Below are 18,580 nucleotides of genomic sequence, written 5' to 3' on the forward strand. Positions count from 1 at the left end.
TACGTGTCTGTTTGGCACGTCCCCACCGATCAAGATTATGGTCCAGCGCGCGCGCTCTCTCTCAGAGCGTGATCAGATTATCTTCATATCAAAATCTAAAAAAAATCTAATAATTCAAACAAAATACTTGTTTTATTCTACTGGCTGAGCGATTCGCACAGCAATTCCCTTCTCACACATGTGTTGCTTCACGGCACCAATCGGCACCTCCCGGCGATGGAAGATACCTGCGGCAAGCACAGCATCCACATTAGTCACCCTCACGACCTCTTCAAAATGCTCCGGGCAGCCAGCACCGCTGCTTGCAATAACCGGGATAGACACAGCAGCCTTAACATCAGCGACGAGCTCCAAATCATACCCAGAGTTTGTCCCATCCTTATCCATGCAATTCAGCAGGATCTCACCAGCACCCAGGGCCTGGCAAGCAACAACAAGCTGGCGCACATCAGTGTCGCGCGGCTCGCGGCCACCCTTCACCGTGCACTGGTACCAGCAGAAGCTCTCACCCTGGGGGCCAGGTGTGGCGGCCTCAATAACGTGGTGAGTGGGGGCGTCTGCGGGCGATTTCACGTAGACACGACGCGGATCCACCGACACAACAACAGCCTGGCGGCCATACCGCGCGGCAATCTGCTCAATCGCCGTGGACCCATCTAATGCAGGAAGGCCGGCGGCCAAACGCTGCCAGTACCGCTCGGCGGCATACACGGCGTCACTGCCAATGGATACCTTGTCTGCACCAGAGCGGAAATACTCCCCGGCAACATCGACCGCTGGCCAGACGCGCGAGCCATCGGGATCGACAATATCACGGACACCGCCGCCAATGGTCAATGGCACAAAGACGCGGCGCGACGACTCGCGCAGTACCTTGAGCATCGGGGTATCGGCAAACGGGCAGTCGCGGAAGCTGGTGATATTGAGGAAAGTGATTTCGTCTGCGCCTTCGGAAAAGTAACGCGCGGCAAGGTCCACGGGTTTACCGAGGTTACGGACATCGCCAGAGCCAGTAGTTTCGCGCACATCGTATTGGTCGCCCTTGGTCACCACAAGGTCGCCGTTGTCGTTGGCACGGACGTCCAGACAGGCGATGACGCGGACGCTTAGGGCCTCGGCCACGTCCCCTGGCGCCGCCATTGCATCCCCTGCAGTGGGTGCGCTACGCACGAGATCGCGCTCAATGAAGGAGCGCAGGAGTACGAGCCCAGAGGCGCCGGACTTTTCCGGGTGGAACTGCGTGGAAAAGACGTTCTTCTGCCACACAGAGCTGACAAACGCCTGATCACCGTAGCGCGTCGCTGTGTGAACAAACTGCGCCTGCTCCTGGCCAATGTACGGCACCGCATATGAGTGCACAAAGTAGTAGCGATCCTCGGCCGCCACCGCCGGCTGCGGATCAGCCTTCTGCGCGTGCGCAATGTTGGCAGCGTTCCAACCCATGTGCGGCACAGTTTTGGTTGTGTTGTTGAAGAGTGCGACGCGACCAGGGAAGATTCCCAGGCCGGGCTCTTCGGGAGACTCGTCTGAGCCTTCGAAGAGCACCTGCATGCCGACGCAGATGCCCATGAGCGGCCGCCCAGAGGCGATGTACGCGCGGAGCGGATCGACGAAGTTGCGCGCCTTGAGCGCCTGCATGGCGTAGCCGTAGGCGCCAACGCCTGGGAAAATGATCTTGTCTGCTTTGGCAAAGTCATCGGCACTCTGGATGTACTCGATTTGGTGGCCCAGCCGCTCGACGGCGTTGACTAGACTGCGAACGTTGCCGGCTCCGTAGTCCAGGAGATACAGCTTCTGCTTTGGCTGCTGCTGGTGCTGCTGTTCAGAGCTCATGGTTGATGTGTGGATTAATAAAAGTGGTAAAAAAAGTGTTTTTTATTTGAGATAACAAAAAGAACAAATAAAAAGTTAATGTGCGCTCTGACGCTTTATACCTCGCCAACTAAATGGCAGGGCTGGAAAGTTGGGCCAATTCTCATTTGACTTTTTTTTATCCCCATGCTGATTTGTGAGTCACCGGGGCTTGATCAAGACCCAGGCACATAAAACCCATTACGTTAATGAACAAAAATGCGCAGGAAACAGTCACGCTATTCTCCCCCTCCCAAAGCAGAGTCACCAAAAAATTTTAAACGCATAAAAACATCAGTCATCCCTAACACTTTTCAAGCTATTCTTATAGGGTCACTTACAAACTTACTTATCCACCAAGTCCCTTATCTCTTTTGTGGGAGCCGAATGAACTCCAACAAGCGCAAGCACTCGCCGGATCCTGACCCCAACTGCCCAACCATCGCCGCCATCCCTACTCCCACTCTCACTCCCACTCCAACTCCCACTATGGCCCCTCGCTTTAGCGTCCACCCGCTTTCCAAATACCGACTGGCGTTCCCGACTTTTGCCGAGCCCAAAGAGCTCACGAGCTTCAGTTACGACGACCAACGCACGCAGCACATGGACGACCGCTCACTCAAGTATTACCACCCACCGTCGCTCTCCCCGCCGCCCAGCCTCTTCCAGGGCAAACACCGCCAGATCAAACGCGACACCACCATCAATGAACACATCCACGGGCTGCTAAATGCGCTCCAAACATTACCTGACAAACAGCACCAGCAGGACATATCTGCGGACTTTGTCATGTACCGTGGTATGATAACAAGGCTGTTCACTACACCATATAGCCTGCGTGACTCCTGGTCAATGAATGCAGAGCGTGCAGCTGATGGAAGTGGCACAATCTATATTGAGGATAATCTCAGCCCTGAGGACCTAAAGGCCAAATCCGAGCCGATCTCGGAGATGCACGAGAACCTTATGTACAGCGGATACAAGTTCGAAACCCTCTGCGTACTCGACAAGCTGCCGCCACCCAGCACACAGCAGCTTGAGGAGAGACTCGATGCTGTGGTGAACACTAACAGCGAATACTGTTCGGTGTTTCGAACGAAACTTGGCTCTCACAGTATAATTTCTGGTGCCGAAATCGATTGCATCGATGGCATCAAGCCAGCAGAGTTTCCCTCCAGGCAGTATCGCGAGCTCAAAACCGCCAATATGCTGGATACTCGGAGAAAAACAGAGTCCTTTGAGCGCTTCAAGTTGCTCAAGTTCTGGGCTCAGTCTTTCATTGCTGGCATCCCCGTGGTCACTGTTGGGTTTCGTGACCAAGACGGTGTTCTGCAAGCGCTAGAGGATATCAGAACCAGGGAGATGCCGCGCAGAGTCCGCGGGAAACCAAACATGTGGGAGCCTGCTGTGTGCATGAATTTTGCTGACCAAATTCTACACTTCATTAAAATGCACGTGAGTGAGCCCAGCCCCACACAATACCGTATTGCGTACGATGCGCGGTCCCAAGAAGTCCAAATAACCAGGCTCGAAAACCAGCCGTCATTCATATCGCTCTCTCAAAAACACCAACAACTTTAATCAACAAATTACATTTAAAATACTTTATATTTTTTGTTACTGAGTAAGCGCAAGTGCTTTTGCGCGGAATTCCCAGTACCTCATGCGCACAGGATCGTATTCTGCCGCCAATGCCTCGCAGGCACTTTGCGCCAACGCAATTGCTGCCTCGCGCTCCTTGTTGCCTGCCGCCAGCTCCGCCTGCCTCTCGTAGATATCCACCAGCGCTGACCAATAAAACGCCGACGCACCAACCGCCACCGCACACTCCTCCCCAGCCGCAGCCAACGCCTGAACGCGAGGCAACAACTCCGTTGTCATTTTCTCCGGTGCATGCCTTAGCATCAGTCCAACAATATACGCCCAGGGACTTTCATTATTCGGCGCCCTTCTGGCCATCTCCAGGGCAAACTCAATTTCCTCTATCAGGGAGGCTTGATCCAACAATTCAACGTTTTGGGGGTCCTCAGCTCCACGCACCAACACAAAGTACCTTTGGTTCCATGCAGAATTATTGCGCACATCTTGGTCAATCATGGTTGTCAGGAATACCCGCTCCTGATCCCAAATTCCATACCTTCGGACAAGCCACTGGCGGTACGACCAAGCGTGGAAATTCTTCGACTCGACGTCAATTGCGTTCGCCAGGAATCGCAGCTCACGGCGGATCGCCGGATGACACACCCGTTGGTCCTCGCTCATTCCGGCAAACACCGCGGGGTCAAGGAGCATCGTGAGGAGCATCTGCCGGTGATGCCACGGCTGGTAGTTCTTCGGGTACTGCTGTGCGACACCCTCGAGCCAATCAAGCTCAGATTCCACTGAAATCTGCAGCTCCTCCAGGAGTTTCTTGCGGTATACCCAGACTGTGTAGTGCGCTGGGTTTTCTTGAATCACTCGGCTGGTTAGCCTGTAGGCACGAGGGGAGATCTCGCCGGTGCTCATTATTGCCCGGAAGTACCCCATGAGTTCCTTGTAGTCGGCCGTGTATGCGATTGGGCAGATCGGGTGAACGCCGTCGTCTTGGTCGATCGGCACAATGTCCTTCCACTCGGCCTGCTCTGACAGAGGCACGCTGCTGTCATCGTCAGAGGCGTAGCTGGCAAAAGAAGAAGACCGCGACATCGAATAATGGAAATTCAAATAGAAGAACCTGGTGGGGCGATAGCTTTTCGAATTGATTGAAATAGACTGGGTGGGTTTGAATTAATAAAGGTATAGAATGAACGCGAACGTGAACGTAAATGTGAATGCAAAAGAGAAAGGAAGGAAAAAAGAAAAGAGGTGCCTACACATATTTCAATCAGAACCCCTTTCCCAGCTGTTAATTTTTAAAAAGGCCAATCCTCTCACAAAGACGCTAAGAAAACGCCTGCTCTTTTTCATATGATGGCCCAGTTCTCGTCATCATAATCGATGCTATCTACAGCATCGTCGCACAAATGCAAGGACCTCAGCACACCATGCACCTGCGTCCTCAGCGCACCCTCGCCGTCCCCACCTAGCATCGGGCCCGCATACATCTTAGCCGCCTCCATTATCACCGCATAGACGTCCAGCGCAAACGCCCCCTGCTGCCGCTGTGCCACTGCAGGCCCAGGCTCAGGCTCAGGCCCAGGCTCAGGCTCAGGCCCAGGCTCAGGCTCAGGCTCGCCAACCACCGCCAAGCGCAGATTCTCCACCGCATCCGCCACCTGCTCCACAGGCACCGAGACGCCACGGCAATGGCACAAATACGCAACGTTAAACAGCAACATTCCCAAGCCAACAACAAACGCCGCCACACCACTCCCCGCACCCCCACTAAGGCTCAAGAGGGCCTCGCCAGCATCCACTGACCGCCAATGCGGGCGAATCATCAGCCGTGGCCCACGCTTCAACACGCGAAATGGCAGATCAGCATGGAAGTAATGCGCCAAAACGCTAAACACATGAACGCAATGGCCGACGCACGCGTTAATGTACTCCGCCGGATACCGTGTCCACTCCTCCGGCCCAGGCCACGGCAGCCCAAACAGCTGCCGCCCATCATCCAGCAGCGCCAGGACTTCATCCTCTGGTACGTCCAATTGCAGCCCAACCACTGAGCTCAATGCCCGAGCCAATGTCCCACGATCGCCTGCCAGCCCGCGCTCGATCCTTTGACATCTCTCCAGGCTCTTCGCACACGCCTCCTGCGCTACCAAAACCTGCCTCTCGGCTGCCCGGCTTGCGCTCTGCGCCAGAGCCTCCTCTAATTGTGTTTGTCGCCGCGCCTGCACCGAAGCCAGTTGGTGACGAAGCCGCTGCGCTACGGAGATCTGCTGCTGTCGTCTGCTGATCTGCGCGCGCAGCTGGGTGATCCGCTGATGGAGATTTTGGAGACGCCCACTCTGGTGCTCATGGCATTGCTGCTGCAGGGTACCGGGTGAGCCCGCTCAGCTACCGTATGCCTTGTGCCTAGAACCCAGTCGTGCTGGTACACGCGGTCGTGAACGCACGCCCCGCAGTAGTAGTGTTTGGGATTGGCCGTTTTGCACACACTGCATTGCATTTGATAGTTGTGATAGTGCGAATTCAGAATGTAATAATAAAGCGTGGTTTATTATAACTTTAAAAGAGGAGCAAAGTGGGCGGTGGCTGCGTCTTGGCTGCTGCTGCTACTTTCACGAGCTTCTTTAATTTTGATTTTTTGCTCGCACTTCATTTATTTTGTAACTGCTGAATGCTCACGTGCGCACGTGTTCACAAATGGCTCCCGTCTATTTGAAGAAAAATACTGCTCGCAAATTCTAAATAACCAAGGGGGTGTATCTATCTTACATGACGCAGCAGTTGGGCACTTCGGGCTCCTTGACCTCGCCCTTGCTGATATCCATATCCGGCGCCAGCAGCTTCAGCAGCTCATCCGGCGGCTGCCCGCAATCCTGCATCTCCTGCATCAGCTCGGCAATCCTTGGGTTCACCGTATCTCCCTCTGTCGCATCAAACAGCGCCAAAATCTGCCGCACATACGCATGCTGTTTCTCGTACCGTGCATACTCCTCGGCACTCAACGAGTCCTTGTTTTTCTTCAAATAAGCAGGATATGCGGCATCCAAGTCCTTCAGGGGCTGGCTCAGGACGTCCTTGGACATGAGCTGCCCAATGACATCGTCAACGAGGGAGTCCAGCTGTGGGTCATCGCCTAGCCCCTCCATTCCCTCCATCTGCCGCATCAGCTCGTCAAAGATTCCGGCATCGCCCGCGGATCCCGCCGAATCCGCCTCAGACGCGCTCTCCTTCAGCTTATCCATTGTTGCCTTGATTTTATCCTGGAACGACCCAGGGGCTGCTTTCTCAGATACCGAGGGGGCGGAAGAAGCTGCCTGCGGCTGCTGTTGTGTGGGTGCTGGTGCCGAGGTGTGCAAACCAATGTCCGCCTGGATTGTGCCCAGTTGCTGCAGCAAGTCGTCCAGCGTCTTCTTCATGTTCTTGTCGCTGCCATTTTCCAGGTTACCGCCGTCCTTAAGCAAGGATTCCATGCCTTTGGCTAATTGCTGTGCAAAGTCCTCTTGAAACCGAGCGCTGTCTGTGGCGTCACGAGAGGCAGCAGCAGGAGGAGGAGGAGGAGGGTTGGTCGTTGGCTTGCCATTCGTGCTGTTGTTTGTCGGTGCCTTGGGCGTCGCCGCTTCCGCCGTAAACTGCTCAAAGGCGTCGTCCAAAAGCCCGTCAAGCTCATCATCGGTAGGAGAAACACTAGTCATGCTTAAAAGTAAAAGTGAAAAGAGGGAAAGAGGGGGAATAATTAATTAATTATTATCTGAGAAATAAATAAAATTGTATGAGTAAACGAACAAACAGATAATCGGACAAACATGCTGGTCGAGTTTTGCTCGAGTAACATTTCCCCCGTCTTTACTTGCTGCGTCAGTGTCACATGCGTTGGAAAAAGCACAAGCCGACTCGACTCGAATTGAAATTGAAAAAACAGAGTCAATTTGATTCGGTTCAGAGTAGGAAGAAAAAATATCACTTATTATTGTTTCTGAGATCATTTACAAACAAAATTTGAATGCAAACCCTCTTTTTTTCCTTCTTCAAATTCAACCTTTCTTTTTTCACCTTTCTTTTACCTTTATTACATAACAATTTTTTAAAAATGGGCGACACAAAGATAGTCATACCGGGCGACATAATCGACACGCACACAGAAGACAGCGACCAAACAATCTTGCGGCTGGGTCCCGGTCTCACCCAAACCAACGACGACACAAGGGTGACTACTGCCGGTGTCCTGCACAGCGCCAAGGACAACACGCAATACTGGGTAGTCAGCAACAAAAGACGCTACGTTCCAGCCGAAAGCGAGCCCGTCCTTGGCGTCATCGTAGCCAGGCACGGCGAAGGCTACCGCGTGGACATTGGCTCAGCGCACGACGCCCTGCTTCCGCTTTTGGCCTTTGAAGGCGCGACAAAACGCAATAAGCCCAATTTGGCCCTCGGCACCCTCGTTTATGCGCGCGTCGCAGTGGCTAATTCTCTGATGGATCCGGAAATCGAATGCTTTAATTCAAAGACTGGGAAGGCTGAGGGGTATGGTGAGATGGCTGAGGGGTTTATGTTCAAATGCTCGTTGGGATTGGCGCGCCGGTTGATGGATTCTAGGGCGCCGGTGCTGGGCGCGCTGGGTGCTGGGGTGCCATTTGAGGTGGCCGTTGGATTGAATGGCCGTGTATGGATAAATACTGCTTCGCCTGCTACTACTGTGCTGGTCGCCAATGCTATCAAGAACTCCGAGTTCTTGAATCCTAAGCAGTGCCGCCAGATGGTCAAGGAGCTCTTGGAGAAGCAGTAACATTTTTGCACTTAAATTTTAGATTTTACGAAAAGAAGAAAGAAAAAAAACATAGCCACAAAGTGTGTGATTGGGTTGTGTTTGAATCCCTTTTTTATTCTGGCTGTAAACAAAATTTATAATATAGATATAAAAGAATGCAAAAATGAAACTAATACTCACCTGTATGAATCCGCTTGTATAGCTGCGTTTTAAACGGATGTGTCAATCTGGGAAAATAATAATAATAACAATTGAGCAATTAATGCGGAATATCATTGTTGCACGCAAAGCAATCAAGTCACGCGAACATCGAGGGAAAAGAAAAATGAAAATGAAAGGCGCACGCATTGTGGAAAAAGCCAGCTTCTTTCAGTGCTTTCAGGCTTACCCTTTTTTTATTTCTCATTACTTTTTATTTTTCGTCCTTTATTTCACCTCTTATATTAAACCTCAACCAAACTTGCACTATTTTCACTCTTTTATTTTATATTCATTCGAGTTTCCCTGCATTGAATGAGCTCCATGCCATCCCGTTACTCAGAGAAACCAATGGCGAATGCACCCTACTCGGCCGTCGCGCGGAATAGCCAGGAGACCGGCCGTGTGCATTTCAACGCCGACCACCGCGATTCTGAGTCTGCTGCCGATATCGAAGACAACGACATCTTTGACAGCTCCGCGAACACCATCGATGCCATGGAGGTTGCCGACAACGACACCCTTTACTATGGCATGAGCCTGGGAACCCGCCGCAAGCTGCACAAGGTAATGACGCTGCAGGGATGGGTGGATTTATAAACCCACTTCTTTTTTTCTCCCTTGCTTTTTGTTTGTTTGTATTTTTCTTTGCCAACCCTTCCTTTTATTTTAATGTCTATAAATAGTCCAGAGATTTGCTAATTCTTTTGTTTTTTATTTCTGTCTCTCTCATTGTGGTTTCGGGTAGGGTCGTGGGTTCTGGATCACTGTCATTTCGCTGGTTCTGGTCTCAGTGGTGGGCATGTTTTGGCTTTACTTTGACGGAATCAGCTGGACGCAGCAATCCAAGAAGCGCAACGTAATTCTGATGGTCAGCGACGGCTTTGGACCAGCCTCCGAGACCATGGCGCGCAATTTTGTGCAGCAGATCAAGGGCCTGCCCATCGGATATCAGAGCCCACTGGACGAGATCCTCGTTGGGTCCTCGCGCACACGCTCAAGCGACTCTCTGATCACTGACTCTGCAGCCGGAGCCACAGCATTCTCTTGCCAGCTGAAGACATACAACGGGGCGATTTCGGTCACGGACGCAAAGACACCATGCGGAACAGTGATGGAGGCGGCCAAGCTCCAACGCGGGATGGCCACGGGGCTGGTAGTCACCAGCCGCATTACGCACGCAACGCCGGCTGCCTTCTCGGCACATGCTGCGAGCCGCAATATGGAGGACCTGATTGCAGAATATCAGGTGGGGAATTACTCACTCGGGCCTATTATGGACCTGATGCTGGGCGGCGGCCGGTGCCACTTTATGCCCAACACAAAACCCGAGTCCAGTTGCCGCCTGGACAACCGCGATCTGTGGGCGGAGGCCAAGGCCACCGGCTACCACACGCTGAGCACACGCAAGGAATTCGATGCCCTGGATGTCAACGACCCTGGGTCCTGCCGCTTCTAGGTGCCATGGCGCCCTCGCATTTGGACTACGAGATTGACCGTAATGCCAAGGAGCAGCCATCGCTGGCCGAGATGGCCGATAAGGCGCTGGGCATTTTGAACACAGCAACGAAGAACAAAAATGCGGGCTTCTTCCTGATGATCGAGGGCAGCCGCATTGACATGGCCGCGCACACTAACGATCCCGCTGCGCATCTCCGCGACATTGTTGCGTATTGGGACGCAGTCTCGGTAGTGCGCAAGTTTGTCGACGAGCACCCGGACACCGTTCTGATCAGTGTTTCAGACCACGAGACCGGCGGCTTCTCCGTTGCCAAGCAGCTGACACCACAGTACCCAGAGTACGTTTGGAACCCGCGCGCGCTGGAACCCGTCCAACACTCTATCGAGTACATGTCAGCACAGCTTTTGAAGCAAATGGACGGCAGTGACCAAGAGGCCAAGTATAAGTTTGTTCGGGATACGGTGTTCCCCAAGTGGTTTGGCGCCAAGGATGCCACGCATGAGGAGATTATGAATATTGCTGCAGAGACCGACTCGGTTGTTCTGCGCCAGCTGCTGAGCAATGCTATTTCCAACCGCGCGCAGATCGGATGGGCCACCCATGGACATAGCGCGGTGGACGTCAACCTGTATGCCTACGGTAATGGTGCGGAGAAGCTGAAGGGTAACCATGAAAACACAGAGATTGGCAAGTTCATCGTTGATGTTTTGGGATTGGATCTCGAATCTGTTACGACCAAGATTAGAAGCGAGCGCGTGTTCCAGGCGACGCAGCCAATCAAGGAGGCATGGCTGGGACGCCGCGACCTTGATGCGCCCGAGCACTACCACTAGTTTTTTTGTATCTTGTCATCCCTTTTTTAGAAGTATTTTATTTACATTCAGTATTTGTATCTTTCAAGCTCTTGTCATACATTTGGTTCTATTTGTATTTCTTTAGTGACGGATGTTACATGTGTATAAAAAATAATTGAAATATTGAAGTAAAAAAGTGGATGTTATTCCAAGGACTCGCCCTCATCCGCAGCGGTAACCTCGGTATTTTGCCGCCGACTGCTGCTGATGTTGTTGCTTGCACCATCAGGCACTAACCGAACGCCGCCCAAAAACGACCCTATTTGACCTACCATCTGGCCGAGCATCGTCGACAGGGACTTTATAGACTCCAGCTGAATATCCATCTGCTTCTGCTGCATCTCAACTCTCCTAGCCTCCAGCTCCATCTCCCTCTTCTGGATCTCCAGCCTCTGCGTCTCCAATATCGCCCTTTGGGATTCCAGCCCTTGCTCGTGGACGAAAACATTTTTGCGGAAGTCCAGTTCTTCCCGGCGCAAGTTGAATTGCAGCCATTCGAGCTCCTCGCGACTACTAGTGTAGGATGTCTGCTGGAATGGGATTGTGGTGTCGTTGGATTCGCTGATGCTGGGCATGACAGTGGAGCCAACGGTAGCACCGGCAATATTGACGCCGACAGCGGAAGAGGCAGAGTTGGGCATTTGCGAGTACGCGACCGACAATGGCCCGCTGCCCAATGGCGATGGAATGGGCATCATTGGAAGATTGGCTGTCGCTGGCCGGTTGGCTGTGTCGTACTGGTACCGACTGTTCTCGTAGAACCTATGCTGTTGCTGCTGTTGCTGCTGTTGATGTTGTTGTTGCTGCTGTTGTTGATGCTGATGTTGTGCCATAAGCTGTGACTGTGCCTGCGCCTGATGCTGGGATTGTGGCAAAAGTTGCTGCAAGCTCAGGGGTGAGCGCTGTGGCCGAGGCATATGCTGCTGGGAAAGTTGTTGCTGATGTTGCTGATGTTGCTGCTGTTGCTGCTGTTGCTGCTGTTGCTGCTGTTGTTGTTGGGAAATCTGCAACTGGGGCGTGATCCGAAGGTCACTTGGCTGGTGGTGTCCGGGACTATGGCGATTTTGCATTACGGTAGGGAAAGTGCGGCTACGCTTGGTGCTGCCCAGCATCACGGGTCCGTCAGAGTCACCACCCTCGCTGGTGCTGTTTAATCCACGCTTAGGCGCAATCTTGCGTGTCTGCGTCGAAGAGCGATGTGGCATGGTTTCTGCTGAAGTGATAGGTGGTGGGGAGGCGCGTGGAACGCTGATCATGCCGCTGGGAGGTGCTGTTGCTGCTGCTGAAGCTGCTGCGGCTGCGGCAACTGCAGACGAGGAGCCGGTGTTGCCCGAGCTACCAAGTACGGGCGAAGGCAAGTGAGGCGACTGGCCAAATTTCGAAGTAGGTGGGATTACAGCGGAAATGCTGGCACCAGCTGTTTCGGAGGCGACCGGAGCACCCGTGATCCATGGCATCTTGTTTTGCTGCTGCTGCGGTTGAGCCTGAACCTGGGACTGGGACCGAGATTGGGGCGGGGCCTGGGCCTGGACCTGTGGTTGGACCTGGTGCTGGTGCTGGTGCTGATTATGATGATTGTGCTGCTGCGATACCAAAGGGGTGTTTGCCAGGTGCGAGCGTGCCTGCGCCTGCGCCGGGTTAAATATGGTCTCCAGCTTGTGAAAATTATTGCATAGTGCCTCAGAAACATCATCGGCACGCTTTCCGGGATGCTTTGTGGCAAAATCTGGCCGCTGGATCTCCGACGCAGCTTTCAAATACCGCTTTTCAAGCGTCCGAATCTTTCCCTCAATCGCTCGGCTGGTTTTGTTGGGCAAAATATCGCGAATAATCTTCTCGTGGCAGTCCTTCTTGCGCCTTGGGACGTTGAACAGTTTGCAGTTGTTGGGCTCAAACAGCCAGTCTATCAGCGCAGTCTCCTCCCAGGGGAGCCACAGCGAGTAGTTCGCCCTCGACGCATCGTCAGTACCTGCCATGTGGGCGATTGCTGCAACGCTGTGGCCATTAGCGCTGCTCCCGCTACTGCTCGTCGCGCGCTTGGTATTCGGATGCACCTCGCTACGTGTCTGCCTGATTCTCGGCGGCGATGTGTTACCCTGGATGCCCCCACTGCCTCTCCGACCGGCCCCGGGATGCTGGCCGCTGAAGGTATGACTGAGACCTGAGGTCAAGTGTGATATGAATGGCGGGGATTGATTAAGATGCGTGCTGCTCGTATTGCTCGGTGTGCGCATGTGCCTTGCGACATCGGACCCTGGTCCGTCTGCAAAATCCTGGGCTGATACACTGGCCAGCGTCTGACTATGCTCGGATGTCATCGGATGGCTACTGCGCCCGGTGTCCCCAGCGGATCCAAAGGCCTTGTTGCCCTGTGCTGATAATGATGATGCCGGCATTGGGCCAGCTGGCATGGCGTCTGTGGGGCTGTTCCTCTTTTCCAAAAGGTTTGACAGGCTGTTGGTATTGTGTGAGAAAGACATTGAGTTGCTAGCTTTCAAATAAAAAAGTTATTCTGTGACAGTTTAGCAACAATAAGAAAATAGTAAAAAAATAAAGGTGTGGTTTGAGGGGAATTTCGGAATATCTGGTCTAGGGTGTTGCTGGCAACTTTAGCTTTATGTTGAGGTCAGCTGGGAAATCTGAATTCATTAATTGGCCAAGTGAAGAGAAAAAAGCAAGAGAATATAAAAATATAGTAAAAGAGAGAGAGAAGGGATGGGAGGGGGGTGAGCAAAGTTGAAGTATATAAAAATTTGAGTGGAGACTGTACCGAAAAACAGCAGCGACAGAGGCAGGATTAGCGTGTTCAGCTGGCCGCGCTGTTTTATACTTTCTATAAGCCGTGCGTGTATTTCCGTATTCGGAGAAGAGGCAGGACTAGCAACTGAAACAGTAAAAAAACAAAATAAGGAATAAGTAGTGCTGAAATTGTTAAACAAAAAGTAACAAAAAATAAACTAAATTTTTCTTACACGCAGAACAAAGGATAAAAAGAAGAGAGGCAGGAATGCCGATGGGGGAAGAGGAAAAAAATAAGTAAAAAATATTCTGCCCGCATCTTTCGCCTCATTTTCTATTTTGGATTTTACTATTTTTCTTGCTTATTCTTTTCCATTTGATGCGCTGGCGCCAATAAAAGAAATTATAAAGAGAACCCGAGAGCGTTTGGCTGCTGTCCTTGCTAATTATACGTGGCAGGTGGACAGACGTGACTTTAAAAATAAACACCACCCTTCAGTATGTACCAACCATTTGGGAATCAAACAGCACAGTTAATGTGCTGCTAGCCATCAACCCACCCCCCGCGTTTATTTTTGCTTTCAGCGGTGTTGGCGACAAAAGCAGATATGTATCTGTCTCCTCAAAAATTGTTAAACATGCCAGAGCAGAGAGGCTTGGAATGCTTTTCTTTTTCTTTTGCGAAGGCTGGGTCAGGAAAATCTCAAGCGTATCAATGTTATACCACACATCATTGCCTGCGTTCCCATTGGACTGTTTATGTGCTAATAATGGATTGGCCAAAATAATTAATTGTAGCAGAGAAAAGCATCTATTTTTAACATTGAATAATTAGTTGCTAAAGCAAGAATCGAGAAAAGAATAAAAAAGAAGTTTCGTCTCAGCAAGGCAATGTGCAAAAATTAACAGATTTTTCTGCATTTTGGCCCTGCACATTTTAGTTGGTACAGGACCAGTTTTCCTTTTTTATCAATTAATGTTTTTTTGGGAAGCACTAAAATGCCAAAAAAAACTTTTTTTTGTATTGTAAATTTACTAGGCTGTAAATATCTTGTCATTTTGTTGTGCACTTTCGACGGGTATTGTAAAAGAAAAGTAATTTACATGTGTTTGCTCTGCATACTGTGGAATTTTTTATTTCACACGAAAGAACAATCTTTAGAAATTTTTGGAAAACAATAAACTACTTTTATATTGCCATTCTACAGACGTGTCCGCATACATGCGCACAACTTGATAAGAGAAAGCAAGCGAGCAAATAAATGAATAGAAAAACTGGGCGACAACTCAGTCATGCCTAATAACACAAGACACATAATTTGCAATTGAAACTAGACAGCGTACGCATTTTAGGCTGATACCCGCTCCTCCCCACATTTTCAACTTGGATGTGAGCAATTTCTCACATGTCATCTGAGAAATGCTAATCTGATTCATAATCATCCCAAATCCGGGAGTTCGGTAACAGCATCAGATCAAGTGGCAATATTCACTCTGCCGGTTTTGCAATACCTTCATTGAGCAACAGCAGCTATAGTTGGAAATAGAAAAGTAAATGCTTAAAAACTAGGACCTTTCACAAATAGACTGGCGCTAGGCGTTTATATTTATATTGAGTACATTTCTTCGTAAAAAGACTGAATACTTTTTTATTATTTTTCCCATACCATGGCGACTATTACTGCCTAACAGCTCAATCTCCACTAGCTTTATCCAGTGACTACAAAATGGATGGAGGAATTTGTCCAAAACGCCATCATAATTTTATTATAATTTTTTAGATTGCCGGCTGACAAATGCATGCCGACCTTGCTTCCTAGTGCTTGTTCGATGTTTCCTTATTTTTCACTAAATTAGTTCCGCAATAATATTCAATTTTCAGCAATGCCGAGTTAGCTTTCGGCCCATCTGGACCACTGACTCAAAAGACAAGAGAAAAGATAAAAGGAGAAAATAGGTTCCATGGAAGGCGTCCACTAATATAGCCGCAAAACCAGAGTGATCATCCAGCACACATGTTGTCACCAAATAAAAACATTTCTTAATCGTTGTTTTTTTGCTATCCAATCGATAGTTTTTTGTACAAAAGTGCCACAAAGTGCTGTGAAAAAACAGGCTGTGTAATTTATCGTTTCTCCAAGATTACCCATCTTTTTCCATGATGCAGTCATTGTTTTGCCTTTTTGAAAATACCCATTGCTTGGACATTCCATAAAGGAAATTCGCTTTTGTTTTGTAAACAGCCACACTCCAAAATTTTGCAAAAAAAAAGAAAGGGGCAGTGTTCCTCGGTTTCCTAAATTGAATGCTAAAATAATCGAAATGGTCTCAGGAGCCAAGCGTGTTTGTCGCCAAAACCGTCAAGCCCGAACGCAATTCAAATTATTTTAAAGTATGACATTAATTAAAGCAAAAAATTATTCATACTTTCCATTCTCTACAAGCCCTATTCACATGCAATTTGCGGGTCCTGGAGCCGTCTGCCTTTACTCGCCTGTGGCTATAGAGAGAGATTACTGGGCTGGATTGAAAAACCACAGCAAAATTCACGGGAAAATGGTTTTATTCATGTCAATCTGAAAATCATACCCGCCCCAATCCAATCCAGTCCAGCCACAGAGAAAAAAGGGAGCAACAAGGATCTGTTAAAATTAAAAGACAAGTTTAGAGTACATCATAAAAAAACCAAACAAACAGGTGCCGGTTTTCCTACCGGAGGCGCGCTGGGATAGTCCGTTGATCGTCAAACGGGAGAGCAATGCAGATATGGCATTGGCTAGTTTTTTTTAAAGTTTTTTGCGCATACTTCATCCAATGGCGAGTCCCTACCGTGTACTCTGGGCTATTGCTTTTGAAAACATGATGCAGCAAAACAAAATATAGTGTGCAGAAGCATCAAGTCCGGTCGCGGATTAATTGCTGCATAACTGCGCAGCAGAATAGTGGCCAGTGCCAGCAAATTGCATGCATTGTTAGCAGCTCCTCTCGAAATATGGCTGTCTGGCTGTGCTCTGTTTTATGAATTGCATGCAGCACCAATTACATGCCTCTCACACAGTTAGCACAAAATGGAAGCATATATTGCCTGGGCCGTCAAACAGAGCGTGCGCAGCCCCCCACGCAAAATTCCAGCAAAAGGCACCTGATGCTCAGCCAACCATTAGAGCATGCCAAAACGAGCACCATTGCTGATATATGCAGCTGGCTGCGGCAGTTGCCGAGCAGACTGCAATCAAAATACTTGCCAGCTTTCAAGTCCAAAATAAAAAACAAATTACGGACGGCAGCGTTGGGGCGGTCCATGGTAGTGAAGGTTGGCCACCACCCCCTAAATGTCTACCTAGTATTTAAATCGCGTTTGCCTCTTTTTCAATAGAGTATTTTATTTGAACAAAATTATCGAGGCAAGTAGACACAATGGAATAGCGAAAAGCGACTATATAATAAAAACAAACACGAGCAAGCGCACCTGCATTTGAAATTACAATTGAAAGTCCTAATTGCTAATTGCTTGAAAATTTTTTGTTGAAACGCCATTAATTTTAATAAGTGAAAATGCCCGTGGTGCAAATTTAAGCCGTCTAGATAAACTAGGCTTCTTGTTTTAAACAAGACCAGTAAAAACTGACCCTGAATATGATTATTTCTTTCTTCCGACCACATCCTAGCATCATACGAGCCAGCAGGCTAATTCAGTGCGACGTTTTTCACTGTCTGGCCGGCCATCCATTGTGTCAATCAAGCGCACAGAGCCGGTTTTAGTCGGACACAGAAACCATTGTTATTTGACGAAACAAAGCTGCTGGTAAGTGCGGAGTGACCAAGTAGCTGCTGGTGACCTTCCTATTGCGATGCCTGCACAGAAGCAGAAAATAAAGAGTAAGCATGGTTTCGAAGAGCACTTTTTTTTACATATATCTAGTTTTGTACACAACAACCTTCCTTATTTGGCACTACGCCCTATTGATTGCGCTAGCAGCGGGCCTCTCACCAGCCCCGTCCAGCCAAAATGGTTAAAAAAATAATAACTAAAAACGGCATTGTCAAAATTTTCTTTGCTCTCGTGGGGTAGACAAAGGGGTGTTTCACAACTTTGTCAAACTCTGCGCATCATCGCCTCACCTAAGCGCCGCTAAGCAATCTTTGTTTTTTATTTTACTGGACTGTGAATGTCATTGGATTTCATCATGCCTCTTGAGCACCCAGGAATACCAACCCTTCTCTGTTTTTTCTTCTGATTTTTTTCCCTCTCTTTTTGATTATTTTACTTTGCTATTGCTTTTTTGCCATCTTTTTTCTTTTGTCACTTGCTTTTTATTTGCAACACCTCTTCGGCCCTTATTCTGAAACCCGCATACACATCAACCGAACGGGCAAGGCAGTACCTGTTACTATATCCAGCCCTTGGAGCCGTGGACCTCAATAGTTTTTGTTTTATTTTCCCATATTAAATCGCCAATTTTTTCCTCCGAAATCCGCATCGACGCCAACATCGACATCAGCACTGGCAATCAGCATCTGAGTCATCCGTCAGAATAGGAATTATTATTTTTGCACATTTTGGAATACACGGAAAGGCAGTAACATTTTGCCGAGCAGGTACGAACAACTTTTTTCACTTTTCCCCTCGACTATGACCTTTTATTTTTTGTCCTTTGATTGATTGATTTATTGTTGTCCCAATTTTTCTTTGCTTTATCACACATGCCTTCCGCGCTTATGCTTGGCCAGCGGGCCATGTTTGTCTTGTTTTTTCAAGCTGCCCATTTTGTAGTTTATTCGTCCATTCCCACTTCGTAACCAGGGCTGCCCCGAATCTGCCCAAATCTGCAACATTCTGCTAGCACCTGCATACATTGAATCAACAGGAGCTGTGGTGCTCCTGTTTTAAATTCTCCACTTCCACGCCCCGCTCTGTTAAGAATCAGTCAGTTTTTTATTCTAAAAAATTCGTTTTGCGCAACATTTGGAGCCAACTCTGTATCTGACATTGTATCTACTCACCCATGTTTTGTCTCTGACACGAACCCTGCATTTGCGCGTTTGAATCTATTACAAGAAAATGTGGACCGTGTAATATCGTGTCAAGTATTTTATGTTGGATCTCTCGTCCCTCAA

At 49.4% G+C, this 18,580-nt stretch overlaps 7 protein-coding genes across 7 annotated transcripts; 3 read left to right on the forward strand and 4 right to left on the reverse strand.

Moving 5' to 3' along the window:
• Positions 1-132: 132 nt before the first annotated feature.
• Positions 133-1,833, reverse strand: BX661DRAFT_167786 (imidazoleglycerol-phosphate synthase; the record flags this gene model as incomplete). The annotated part of the gene is made up of 1 exon (XM_051533366.1): positions 133-1,833. One exon carries the CDS (start codon positions 1,831-1,833, stop codon positions 133-135), a length of 1,701 nt encoding a protein of 566 aa, XP_051394933.1.
• A 79-nt stretch (positions 1,834-1,912) lies between these two features.
• BX661DRAFT_175047 (RAI1 like PD-XK nuclease-domain-containing protein) lies at positions 1,913-3,446 on the forward strand. The gene has a single exon (XM_051533978.1). It carries the CDS (start codon positions 2,071-2,073, stop codon positions 3,430-3,432), a length of 1,362 nt encoding a protein of 453 aa, XP_051394934.1. The 5' UTR covers positions 1,913-2,070; the 3' UTR covers positions 3,433-3,446.
• Positions 3,447-3,723: 277 nt separating this feature from the next.
• On the reverse strand, positions 3,724-4,479 carry BX661DRAFT_136732 (uncharacterized protein; the record flags this gene model as incomplete). The annotated part of the gene is made up of 1 exon (XM_051532680.1): positions 3,724-4,479. A coding segment is annotated over one exon (756 nt), but the record flags the coding sequence as incomplete, so codon positions are not given.
• Positions 4,480-5,970: 1,491 nt separating this feature from the next.
• On the reverse strand, positions 5,971-7,347 carry BX661DRAFT_1605 (Pex19 protein family-domain-containing protein). The gene has a single exon (XM_051533304.1). The coding sequence runs from the start codon at positions 7,134-7,136 to the stop codon at positions 6,210-6,212; it is 927 nt and encodes a 308-aa protein (XP_051394936.1). The 5' UTR covers positions 7,137-7,347; the 3' UTR covers positions 5,971-6,209.
• A 98-nt stretch (positions 7,348-7,445) lies between these two features.
• BX661DRAFT_175050 (uncharacterized protein) lies at positions 7,446-8,528 on the forward strand. The gene has a single exon (XM_051533979.1). It carries the CDS (start codon positions 7,532-7,534, stop codon positions 8,225-8,227), a length of 696 nt encoding a protein of 231 aa, XP_051394937.1. The 5' UTR covers positions 7,446-7,531; the 3' UTR covers positions 8,228-8,528.
• A 68-nt stretch (positions 8,529-8,596) lies between these two features.
• Positions 8,597-10,769, forward strand: BX661DRAFT_175051 (alkaline-phosphatase-like protein). Its single transcript, XM_051533980.1, has 3 exons — positions 8,597-8,974; positions 9,156-9,836; positions 9,899-10,769. Exons 1-3 carry the CDS (start codon positions 8,723-8,725, stop codon positions 10,700-10,702), a joined length of 1,737 nt encoding a protein of 578 aa, XP_051394938.1. The 5' UTR covers positions 8,597-8,722; the 3' UTR covers positions 10,703-10,769.
• A 97-nt stretch (positions 10,770-10,866) lies between these two features.
• BX661DRAFT_195180 (uncharacterized protein) lies at positions 10,867-13,203 on the reverse strand (the record flags this gene model as incomplete). Its single annotated transcript, XM_051537920.1, has 1 exon — positions 10,867-13,203. One exon carries the CDS (start codon positions 13,201-13,203, stop codon positions 10,867-10,869), a length of 2,337 nt encoding a protein of 778 aa, XP_051394939.1.
• Positions 13,204-18,580: the final 5,377 nt, after the last annotated feature.

Source organism: Kickxella alabastrina (assembly GCF_025024165.1).
Source record: "Kickxella alabastrina strain RSA 675 chromosome Unknown BX661scaffold_1, whole genome shotgun sequence".
Taxonomy (NCBI): domain Eukaryota; kingdom Fungi; phylum Kickxellomycota; class Kickxellomycetes; order Kickxellales; family Kickxellaceae; genus Kickxella; species Kickxella alabastrina.

What these genes read in the sequence shown, in the direction of transcription:
- BX661DRAFT_175047 (XM_051533978.1), top strand. Translation starts at nt 2,071, where the DNA reads ATGCGCAGGAAACAGTCACGCTATTCTCCCCCTCCCAAAGCAGAGTCA.
- BX661DRAFT_1605 (XM_051533304.1), bottom strand. Translation starts at nt 7,136, where the DNA reads ATGACTAGTGTTTCTCCTACCGATGATGAGCTTGACGGGCTTTTGGAC.
- BX661DRAFT_175050 (XM_051533979.1), top strand. Translation starts at nt 7,532, where the DNA reads ATGGGCGACACAAAGATAGTCATACCGGGCGACATAATCGACACGCAC.
- BX661DRAFT_175051 (XM_051533980.1), top strand. Translation starts at nt 8,723, where the DNA reads ATGAGCTCCATGCCATCCCGTTACTCAGAGAAACCAATGGCGAATGCA. An exon ending in CCCGCCGCAAGCTGCACAAG is followed by an intron (nt 8,975 to 9,155) that starts GTAATGACGCTG and finishes GGTTTCGGGTAG; the next exon opens with GGTCGTGGGTTCTGGATCAC. An exon ending in AGGAATTCGATGCCCTGGAT is followed by an intron (nt 9,837 to 9,898) that starts GTCAACGACCCT and finishes TTGGACTACGAG; the next exon opens with ATTGACCGTAATGCCAAGGA.